Source organism: Limanda limanda, chromosome 8 (assembly GCF_963576545.1).
Source record: "Limanda limanda chromosome 8, fLimLim1.1, whole genome shotgun sequence".
Classification (NCBI taxonomy): Eukaryota; Metazoa; Chordata; class Actinopteri; order Pleuronectiformes; family Pleuronectidae; genus Limanda; species Limanda limanda.
Genome location: NC_083643.1, coordinates 14,352,722 through 14,364,532, shown reverse-complemented (window position 1 = coordinate 14,364,532; position 11,811 = coordinate 14,352,722). Strand labels below are relative to the sequence as shown.

At 44.9% G+C, this 11,811-nt stretch overlaps 1 protein-coding gene across 1 annotated transcript; it reads right to left on the bottom strand.

Moving 5' to 3' along the window:
- Nucleotides 1-3,007: 3,007 nt before the first annotated feature.
- rgma (repulsive guidance molecule BMP co-receptor a) lies at nt 3,008-9,281 on the bottom strand. Its single transcript, XM_061077028.1, has 3 exons — nt 9,170-9,281; nt 5,883-6,400; nt 3,008-3,706 (listed from the first exon to the last, which is right to left on the bottom strand). Exons 1-3 carry the CDS (start codon nt 9,249-9,251, stop codon nt 3,008-3,010), a joined length of 1,299 nt encoding a protein of 432 aa, XP_060933011.1. The 5' UTR covers nt 9,252-9,281.
- Nucleotides 9,282-11,811: the final 2,530 nt, after the last annotated feature.

Below are 11,811 nucleotides of genomic sequence, written 5' to 3'. Positions count from 1 at the left end.
ATTATGGAAAAACTGATTTCCCTGAAACTTACTGGAACGACAGGACACAAGCCAAGAAGAACCCAGTATATTTTTGCGTGGCTCCAGACAAAGGGGTTGGTCCAGGACCTTTCTTAAACATTGTGAGATTTCACAATGTCTTCACATTTTCACTGATTTAACAGGGACTGTGCTGTGGTGGGGATCGAATAATCTAGCAGATTTTAATGGTTTCACAAGGGGGCCGTTGGGCCTTGGTTGAAGTTTGCACTGTTCTGAATTCCCGATTTGATTCAAATCTATCTGTAAAGACACAGTTTTAGTCTTTGATCTGTAAAATTATAAGTGATGTAGCTGGACTTGATCTCAACCTGCTTATTATAGATTTTTCTCCTAAATGTGATGAGTGACCAGAATTTAGTTTCTGTGTGCTTAAAACAAAGGATAATGAGCTGTTACAAAGGAAGCACAGTGATGCAATGTCCAGCACAGTTTACTCACAGCAGGAAGGTTCCTTCCACAGTCAAAGTCGTTTAGTTTCAAACTTACAAGTTACTTTCAAATTTTTCCGACAAAGCTCTTATTATAAATTTGGTGCCTCCTATATCAAACCCATTTGTAAAACATCTTCCTATCTGCGTCTCAGCATCTCTACAGCAGGGGGCAGTCACACACTGCTCATTACCACATAACAGCACATGGTGATTTTTCAAAAAATGCTGATAGTAAATGAGACCATGAAGCCCATTAACAAGACATTTTCTTTTATTCAATAAATAATTTACATTATAAACAGCTGGCGTGTGGCACCAAATCGCTTTACATACAAACACAGTTTGATCTTTCTGGCATTTCCCATTTAGCTATGTTCTTTTCCCCATTTTTTTTCTTAACTATCACAAATCTGACGAACAAAATAAGAGCTAAATGAAAGAGAAAACATAAAGTGCTTCAAACTCAAAAACATGAACAACACAGAGCATATCTGATCTTTCTTTTTCTAGATGAGCTGGCCTGCATTCAGGGTGTTTTACTTCATTGATAACCAAGTGAGCAAAAAGTGATGGCAGCCGAGCGTGTGTGTGTGTGTGTGTGCGTGCGTGTTGATCTTTTTGAATATCCTGATCTGTGGAGTTCATGTTTTTGCAAAAATAAAAATCCCTTTTCAAATAAAAAAAAAATAAGGTTCACATTCAACAAAGCATCTGATGTACAAAAACTGTGATAAATTCAAAACACAACTGGTAATATACAAATTTGAAACTCACAAAACATATGTACAATCTCACATTACACATGTAGAACCGTATACTGTAGAACTCACCATACAAATTACACCTATTAACACAAGATTCAACTTTACAATCATTTGTATGTATATGTTTTTTTTTGTTTCTGTCAAACTGCACCAGTACATATTCCAAATAGCAGTAGTAAGGACTGCCAAATACTTCAGTGTAAAATGTTAAGTGACTGTCTAACCGTGCCCGAGCAGTCACAGCATCTACAGGGACGACTTTACACATTAGCAGACGCTGGCATCGGGAGCCCAAGTTCGAATGAAAACCTCTCGCGGCGACGAGCGTTATCGCAAATCGCAAGAAAAGCAAAAAAGGTGAGACGGAAAAAAACAGAGGTTCTGCTTTTACAGCGCATTACTGTCATTTTTGTGTGCACCACGAATTCACCCGCAAACACAAGTTATTTAGCACGGAGAATCTCTTCCCTTAACGTGAACGGCTTGAGACTGAAAAGACTGTTTCTGAGGAGGTGTTGGCACAAGGGCTTGTTCTTTGGCAATGGTTTAAGCCACGAAATCACGTCTACAGACATATGCTTATCATTTACTCCATAAACCACAGTCAGGTCAGCTCGCTGGAAGTCAGTAAAACGCTAAACAGACTGGCGGTGACGTCTTTACAGCTAGTATGATCAGTATCTACATCACTGATACTTGAAATGGAGAGTTGACTTCACGGAACGCTCACGAAAAGGTGTCACGGGTTTCGATTTGTTGATCTGCGCTGTGTAAACGCTCTTAGTGCCATTAACTAAGTTTGTTCTTTTGCTTATTTTTTTGTTGCTACATTCACATTACAGACTCAAAACACAAACACTGTCTGATCAACACATCAGGAGGGAGAAGCTGTATGACACTGGGAGTGATGTACACATGAAGAGAGATTATTTTTAACAGTTCCCCTTTGGGATTTGCCTCTCGGCTGTCAGAGTCCATCTGAGCAGACTGTGGCTCCTCTGAAACTCTGGGTGCAACACAAACAGACGTGGGACTCGTTTCTCCTACTGGAGGTTTGTTATCTCACTTCTTGGAAAATCCTGCACCCACAAACACACAAAATTAACCACAGACGCTGAATTCTGCACAAACACGCACGCACAAATCTAACAATATGACCCATTAATCTCCGCACCAGACAACTGGAGACGCTGCTCTGACATCCTTTTGGCTTGAGTGCTTCCTCCACAAGGCTCAGGCTTTTTTCAAAGCTGGAAACTAATCAAACATAGAGCTGCTTCTGGCCTTAGGTTAACAAAAGCCCCTGTCAGGTCCTCTTGCTTCGCCACATGAGCCACGGAGAGCTTCACTGGCTTGGCACCAATGAGGGGGATCGGGGGGGGGGAGGGAGGATCAGCAAACTCCTCTTTCTGCAAAAGATCATCTTGTCTGGCTTCCCAGAGGCATGCAGCCCCGGTGAGAATGTGGGGATTTAATCCCAGGTGGATATCCTGAGCTCTGGGGGTAGCTGGGCTCTCTCACCGCTGCGCTCTTCAAAGACCCGGTCCCACAAAGCAGTTAAATACACGTGATGATAGGCGGACTCCCTCTTGTCATAAGACTGAAGCCGAGACACGACGATACAACTACAACGAGACTGAGGGAAGCGACGATCCGACCGGCGGGTCACGTCACGGGAAACCAGAGCAGGAGAGAGGAGCCGATGTACAACACAGCGATGGTACAAACACTCACTGACAAATACACCCGGAGGATATTGTTGTAACGGAACTATAGCTGAACTGTGCAACACTCAATCCACAAGCAGACAGCCAGGAGGTTGATGAGGAGGAGAGGAAGTAAATCTTTGCCCCTCTCAGCCGCACCACTCATGAAAGCATCGTTCTCAAAGATGTGGTATCTGTTGCTGTTTGAATGGAGCATCTTTACATCCTCGAAGGCGTAGTAGGCTGCCATGGTGAAGTTAATGTCCCCGGAGGAGAGGAGGTCAAACACGCACGACTGAAAGTACAGATCCTCCACTGGGAGGCGCTCTTTGCACTTGGCCTTTGCAGACTGGTAGGTGAAGCCACTGGCCCCGGCGCCGCCCCGGGTCCTGGCCGCGCTGTGGGCCTCCGCCGTCCGGAAGTTCCTGAAGTCAATGCGCTGGTTGGCGGGACAGCCGTGGAGACACAGGTACAAGTCCTGGTTGTCGCCTTCCTCCACCGAGTTCACCACTTCCTCCGGCATCCGCACAGCGAAGGTCAGGTAGCGGCCTACTTGACGCACCACTATCGTCGTTCCGATGTACCTGGCCTGAATCTCCACGTGCTGCCCGGGAACCTTCTCCACCACGCGCAGGGTGTTGGCTCCGTGCCGGTCGCCGCCGTTCTTGGAGCCGTCAGCGAACGCAGCCGGCAGCTCATCCGTCTCCGCGTGGTACATCTTCTGGTCCACACATTCCTGGAAGTTCTTGAAGATGATTGTCAGCTGCAGGAAGAAAGACACCAGAGATATGTCATTAAAATGTTACAAGCACCAGAGGAGCGTACGCAGCCATTAGCTGCTGCGTTTATTTCTCCCACAAAGAATCCTAGCAAACAGATTAAAAAGTGTTCTCAAAGTTCTTGCATTAACAAGCCTGTGCAGTATGTGCCATCCACCCCACTTAAGTGTCACATTTCAGCGTTGGCTCAACACGGGGGGAAGCCAAGGTAAACGCCCTCCAAAAACACGAGTCTCGGCCATGTAAAATCAGACCTCAGTTTGCAGACACAACAGACGATCTATTCATAGCGCTGCAGAACCTGCCTGTGAACCCCAGAACTATGCTCCAGGGAGTGGCGTGGGGCCAGGGCAGAGCGACATACTCTGCAGCTAATTAAGTCGGACTGGTCAGGACTCTGCAAGCTTGGATTCATCAGGACACCAATGGGCCATTGTCAGAGCAGCAGCACCAGGATGGCGTGGAGACTCTGATGTCTGCTCGCTCGGGGACAGAGTGCTCCTCCGCTCCGACTGAGTTCCCTTTACCCTCGACTAACATTCCCCGCCTACATCAACTTCTGTTTTTGTTCCCGGTTTTTAAAGCTTTTAATGAAAACAAACAAAAGAGAAATTCCACCGTTATCCCTCCGCAGATAGAAATAAGCAGACAGTTTGATTTGCTGCAGCGAGAGCAATTTACCAACACAGAGCCGCTCTGCAAAGGCAGATCTTTTACCAGAAGGGCCGTGTTTGCACAGGTGGCACTGGCTGCTGCTTTGTTTTCCCTTTGTCCAGAATCAAGATCTTGAAAAAAATAAAATAAAAGAGACTCATTTGCTTCCAAGAACAGCAGCATAAAAATCCCATCGCTTTAAAAAGGCAAAAAAAGCAAAACATGAATGCTTAATAGTGTCATTAAGAAACCTTGATTACAGATAATTATACGTTCTACGAATGTGATTAGGGACAAAGTCCTCTTATATCGCAGACTAAAGACTTTTAGTTAAGATACTCTGCAAAGTGACTGAGGGCCACAATCACTGCTGTCAAACTTTGCCAAAACAGGACCAGGTCAAACTTAATTTTCCTAAAACAAATTATCCCATTTCTTTGTTTTTGACCTATGGTTCTAATTAAAGCACTTAAGGGAACAGCCATCCAAACAGCCAGCATACCATTAAACAAAAATAAAATTACGAGGCATCGCTGCTGAAAACCCTACGAAAAAAAAAGAGTCTACAGACATTTCCCAGTGTTGGATGTGGATACACTGTTAAGTAGGCCAAACATCAGCCTGAGCTGTCCACAGCGAGAAAAAAGGAGCCGCAGCAGTTTGACGCAGCACCGCGGTTATTACACCAGCGTTTGGTTTATAAAGCCTTCAAGATCTTCGCAATTGTGCCGGGGCTGGGCTTCTTCATCTGTCACGATGGAACTCATCCAAACACTAACCAGAGTCCCCGGTCTGACAGAAAACCAGCCCCTCAGCAGCTCTCACAGTCCGACCACATGAAAAGAGCACACATGACACACACACTTATATTTCTGCTGCAGCACCGACAGAACCTAACATTTACAGAAAACGGTGAGATCATCTGAATCACTGACAGATCATCTAGAAATCAGAGCAGCTTGCAGATGATTTCCATGACAGATCAAGTTTAGCCTAGAAACTGTCAGAAATTCTGAAGCATTTTCTCAATTTCACCGACCACAAGCCTTCCAATAGCTTTTCTGTGTCTCGTCAACAGCGAATATTCAACATATTCAAGAGACAGTGATAAAAACCAGGGATAAACTTCACATTTCACAAGCTGGAACCAACAAACGGGCCTTTTTTTATTTAACAAACAACCACAATGGTTAATCAATCCTCGTGATGGTTGCAGAATCCTTTTCCCCTGACTGTGGAGCTGAAAGATGAATCAAGTAGCTGATCGATAAATGGCAGAGCTGCTGTGTTGCTTCTCAAATGTCAAAATCTGCTGCTTTTCAATTATTCACATGATGATTAACTAAATATTTTTGCTCAGTACCTTTATGGGAAAACAACTGATCAGCAGATAGCTCTTTTCATTGAAAAGACTATTAAACGGTCTAAAGGACAATTCATAGATCTATAGTTTCCGACATAAACTCAACACACGTGCATAGAGGATGAACAGAGAAGGATCCTCACCTTTGTCGTGGCTGTGGCCAAAGACCCGGGCACCACCGGAGTGTTGGTCACCTGGACCGACAGGTACTTGTTGTGAATGAGCGGCCAGGCTCCTTCCACCTTACACGTCTGGAAGTCGTCCCCGAAGGTTCGGAGGTGCGGGTCTCCGAAGAAGCCGCAGTGGGTGTAGTTGGGCGGCGACGTGTTGCGAGGCAGACTGCGCTCGTAGTGGCACATCTCCGGGCCGTCGGAGCGCTCCTGGCTGTCGGGCAGGAGCGGAGGCGCCAGGGGGGGAAGCGGGGTCCGGGCCCGGGGTTGGGACGTGGGCCCCTCCTTGGAGCAGTTGTGCTGGCTCATTAGATCCTCGATGCCATGCTGGGCGGAGTGGTACGCCAGGTCACCTCTGCAGGTGCGTGCGGTGCGGCGGACGCAGCTGTTGTACGCTCGCAGCGCCGTGCAGAACTCCTCCTCCGGCCCGGAGTTGGAGGTGGAGGCCCAGAACTCAGAGTTACACTTGAGGATCTTGCACTGCAGGCTCACTGTCGGGGGGGGGGGGGGGGGGGGGGGGGGGGGGGGAACAAGACACTCAGAGTTAATGACGAAGGTTTGAAACAACACATTTACATGACAGTGACTCGAATAGAATAACCAGTAGGGATGGGGGAAAAAAATCGATTCAGTTACAAATCGCGATTCTTGTGAATGACGATTTTAAATCGATATGCTGCCTCCCAAATCGATTTTTTAAAAACATATGTATTGGTTTATACCGGGGGGGATATATTCGGGGAGCAACATCACCCCAGAGCATGTTGACCAGCTCTTGTTTTTGCACAATAATCTAAACATACCCAAGCACTAGTTTTGCATCGGCTACATGCAAACAACAGTAGCCTACTTTTTGTTTATTTCAAAGTTTATATTTTAAATAAACTTTTATTCATTCTGTTTAATTTACCTTTTATTTATTGTTTAAAAGTAGCCTAAGTGGCATACATTTCTTAATCTGTCAGTTTGTGTGCAGTTGACAGGGGTTATACAATAATAGGGCACATTTTTATTTATTTTCTCTATTGGCTGCCCGGCAGTCATTAAGTTAATGTTAATATTTGAAATAAAACTTGTAAAGCTCTAAGTGAATTTGACTGTGTTGTATTTGAAGGAATGATTCAACATTTTTCCATGGTGCAGTATTTAAAAAACAAATAACCAAAAGAAATCCCAGGAAATCGTAATATCGAATCGCAATACTTACAGAATCGCAATACCCACAGAAATCGCAATACATATCGTATCGCCACCTAAGTATCGTGATAGTATCGTATCGGGAGGTTCCTGCCGATTCCCGTCCCTAATAACCAGTAGCTTCTCCAAACCAGTACGAATGTTGCCATTGTTGTTTCTCATACACGCTGCAGTGACAAATGTCATTTTTCTTGCATGCCATGAAACAAACTATAAACATTACAGTAGAATAATAACTTTAGCTCTTTAGGGGCATTTTGTATTCTTCTTCAGATAATATTATGTATTGTTATGTGATATATTGATTACTGCAGAATAGCTGTATAATGATATCTTTTCCTGCGATTCCCAGTCCTGTTGTTTAAGCACTACGAACATTTTCTATTAGTCTATTTATCAGGCAGATCCATATATTGTTTCTAAAGTAACATTGTCTTTTAGTCGTAAGTAAACAGGTCTGAACTCCCCCTCGGGTCGACCTGCAAACAAGGTAACTTATTGTTAGGAACGCCACTTCCCTTTCACACCCAGTCACTCTCGGTTTATGCACCAGTAATAACACCACCTGGGATCCTAATCTACACCTTTAGTGATAATAAACCGCGGCTCGACTGTTGTTTCCACTTTTAAAACGCCACATCCGGCCGATCCTTTGCACACAGGCGCTCTGCAAATATTTCCCAGGATGCCTCGTTGCGCCGCCGTGTTTGACTAGCATTACCTTCGACTAATAAGGCTTTTATTTGAACGGGGCAGTAAGGAGTTTCTCCCACTGAGTCTGGAGGGGAGGGAGGAGGAGGAGGAGGGGGGGGAGAGAGAGCCAAATCAACACTTTGAAGTCACACTTTAAACAATATCCCTCCTCAAAGCTTCACCGCAGCTCTCTCTCTTACTCTCTTTCTCTCTCTCTCCAAAACCTCACACCGCCTTTTTCTTTTAACCCCCATCTGATAGAAGGCAATAAACCAATCTCCATCTCGGCTATCAGTGCAGTATCTGGTTGTTGTTTGACGGTAGGTGACTTGAGAGGGAAACTGATAAGACTTTGCCAAAACGTGCAAGGAGAGAGAATGAGGTGTCTCCGCTGCAGAAAGGGACTCAGTGTCGGGACAAATAAATGGGAAATTGAGCCAATTCAAACTCAACACTGTGGGTTTTCTAATGGGATATCACAATGACACAGCAGTGCTACATTCTAATGGGAACACTGGGAGTCTTTCCATGTGAGATTTAAAAGATCTTCTCATTTTTAAAAAGCAGCAGTTGAGGTATTTTGAAGACAAACCACCACACTCTCCACAGATCCACACGTTTCTTCAGGTTTCACTGGCCACAGCTCAAGACACCTAACCATGCAATTCCACGCTTCACCAAACTGCAGCATGGAACAAAAGTTACTTTCAAGGAGCTGATGTGAAATACTGAGGCATGTCCCCCTCCCCCCCCAAACAAAACAAGAGCAGGGGAGCTGCAGCAGCTTTAAGAAAGGCCCCTCAGTCCCTCCAGTCTGCCTCCAGAATAACAAAATAAAACAACATTCAGTCAATGATTTAAACTACTTTTTAAAATCAGTCACACTTTTGCTCTACAGTGACCCACACGTTCACTTTTAAAACCCATTTGTCACATTTTCCAAAAAAAAACTCCAGCCTTTTCCACACCAGTGCACCTACAAGGACTGAATCCCAGTAATCTAATACATTTTACTCGTTTTTGCATTGAGTCTGGTGGGATTCCAACAGATTACTGCCTGGAAATTAGACAAATTTTGCTGAATTTACACAACTTTCAGTGCTTCAGCAAAAACTTGGCAATTTGAAGTGTAAGCAAGTAACTCCAGTTGAATTGGAACACCACTAGAATAATTCGGCTAATAAATGGAGATGGGAAAATGCACAAAATGGAACAAATCTTTGTAGTTTACAAGTTGTTGGTTTAAACATATGTTGCCTACCTTTAAATATTTACAAAGTTTAAACTGTAACACACAAACAGTATCGATGTTTTAAAATAAATGCATTTATGATTTAAGGATTTTAATCTTTCAAAAAGTGGTTTCTTACCAGAGGGGAAGATCGAGAGGAACACGGCGAGGACTCTGCACACTTCAAGCGCCGAGGGTCTTCCTCTTTTCCCCATAACCATCCATCCAGCTCGGGCTCGCACGTCACTCCTCTCCCTGCTCGCACCGCATGAAGGACGGACAGAGGAGAAGGGTTAGAGCCGCCGAGGTCCCGGTCCAGGAAACTCACACACAACACAACAGGTCCATGGAAGAGGAAGAGGTCCGCCCTGTGCTCTCATCACTACCCGGGTAAGAAGTGGGGTTTATTCCGCTGGGGGGGGGGTGAGAGTTTCTAAAAAGTTAGCGACTACTACAGCCTGAGGAAGCTAGCCGAGGCTCGGCGTGGAGGCACCCGGGGAACCGAGCTTCCTTTTAGGGGAGTGACGAGGAGAAGGTGCAGCCTCCTCCGCGGGGCCAAGCGGACACACGGAGCCAATCACGACGGCTCCTCTTGCCCTCGAACCCCCCACCACCACCAGTTTCAAATTACACCTCAATGTGGAGACTTGTTCCACGAGTGGACGAGGCTGCGCGACCCACAAGTGGCGGACCACAGCGCCGGGAGAGAAAGGGTTCCCTCCGCCGCTAAAGATCACAACAACCACCGCAGTGTGGAGGGCCTCAGCCCGGGGAGGAGAAGCAAGTGTCCTCCCTCCACATGGGTGAGGAAACAAGGGAGAACCAGAGGGATAAAGAGTAAAATACCCCTGTACTCTCAGAGACTTGTCAAATGCAAACTTTACTTCTTTATATCAGCGGCTCACTTTGCAAGTTGAAACCAGATTTAACACATTTACAAGGACCTAAAATGGTGGATACAAGCCAAGTTAACCTCCAACCACACAGAGCCAGCGTCGGCCCCAAAATTAAGAGGCCGAACATTGTTCAAATCCACAGAGTTTGATTTAATAATACAAAATTTAGGAGCTAAAGTTTCCAACAATACCAAACATGTCAGCCTGGATGTCAGATCAGACGTGACAGGCTTGGGTTTGAATGTTTCAGTGGCACAATCGAATAAAAAAAGGCCACAACCGACTATTACTGTCACTATCCATCAATTTGTCTGGATTCTCTCACTTAACCGTTTTGTCTGTGACATGTCGGGAAGCCGAGCCTGCGTCAATGTCTTCAAATTGGTTGTAGCATCTGGGTAAACGTCCCAAACCCCAAAATATCAAGTTTAGTACCAAACATGGCAAAGAGAAGCATCAAATCCTCACGTAACACAAGCACATGGCTGTCAGGCTGTTTCATGTGACTGAAATGATCAGTTATAATATCTGTTTTAAATTGAGTATTCACCCAAATATCTGTTCAATGTATGATACTGTCAGATCAAAACTTGATTTTACAGTATTATATGGAACGACCGTTTAATTATATACAGACTTTGTGATTATGATTTTAAAAGTAGGCTAATCCAATCTAACGTTTCCATTTTTGGAGTCAAGTACTTTTGCCTACTGTGTGTGAGACACAAACAGAGCTGTAACAATACATTTATTAAAATGCTGACAGTCATATTCCCCCAGAATAAAGAAAACTGCATTATACAGTATATATATATATATTCATGTAAGTGTTGAGTTATATTTTCTCTAAAAGTTGTCTAATTTGAGTGTAAAGACAATCAGAATATGCATGTAGGTATGTGCCTGTAATGTGAATGTCTGTCAGGTTGTTGAATAACTAACATCCTCTGACAAATCATAACCATGATGACCTGCTGTACTTTAAACCCCCAACTGTACATGTAAGTACATCAGAAGCAAAGCACTGGACATGTTTACACCGAGAGAGGACCTGCAGGGAGGGGGTGCTCAGGAGTTGGAGTCACGAGTACGTTTTTCTGAAGATACTGTTTTTTTGGCACATTGCTTTATGATTTGAATTCATTCCCTCCTCTCTAAGAAAACCGGGCGGTCATCCCCTCCTCCAAAAGCAATGGCAGCCCCTCTTTTTGATCAACTTCCACTTGTACAAACGGCACATTACTGGTGTGTTTTCCTGCCATGTGAAGCCAAACACCAGCAGACAGATGGCTGCGTGTAGGTCAGGTTGTGGCTGGTTCTGTACAGTAGTTTTCCACGGAGCGGTGAACGTCTTTGTGAATGCTGTCCCTCTCCTGGATGATGGATATGGTCGTGCACAATGAGGTCTGAGTCTACGCATGTTCTCGACAGGGGTGGCCCCTGCGCAGACGGATTTCCACCTCCCAATATGAACCAGCCACTCGCATAATGAAACGAATGACTGCAGCTGAAAGGTGTAAAGCTGCTGTGATGTGTCCTGATGGACTGCGGGACGTGTTCGGGCTTTCAGCAGCAGGCAGTGTGGACATGGAAGCAAAGTGAGGAATTAAAATGTCGTAAAGGTTTTTGGTTGAATGTGGCTGATCCAAGCGTTGGCTGGAAAACCTCAGAGTGGATGTAGGGGTTCGTCGTGGTGAAGAATAGATGGAGTGGATCGCTGTAGATCAACTGTGTTCACCTGTTGCAGGGACTTCCCACTCAACGGTGTAATTTGTACTCATTAAGACAATTAGTCGACTAATTGGTTGTAAAGCATTCGGTCGGCTAAGGAAGGTTTTTAGTCTTTAAGTAATTTTTATGTCTGAGGAATAAGCGAACACATATT

Coding starts and splice junctions, on each gene's coding strand:
- rgma (XM_061077028.1), bottom strand. CDS start 9,251: ATGGTTATGGGGAAAAGAGGAAGACCCTCGGCGCTTGAAGTGTGCAGA. Junction 6,401..9,169: donor CCTCTCGATCTTCCCCTCTG/GTAAGAAACCAC, acceptor CCCCCCCGACAG/TGAGCCTGCAGTGCAAGATC. Junction 3,707..5,882: donor TGGCCACAGCCACGACAAAG/GTGAGGATCCTT, acceptor TTCTTCCTGCAG/CTGACAATCATCTTCAAGAA.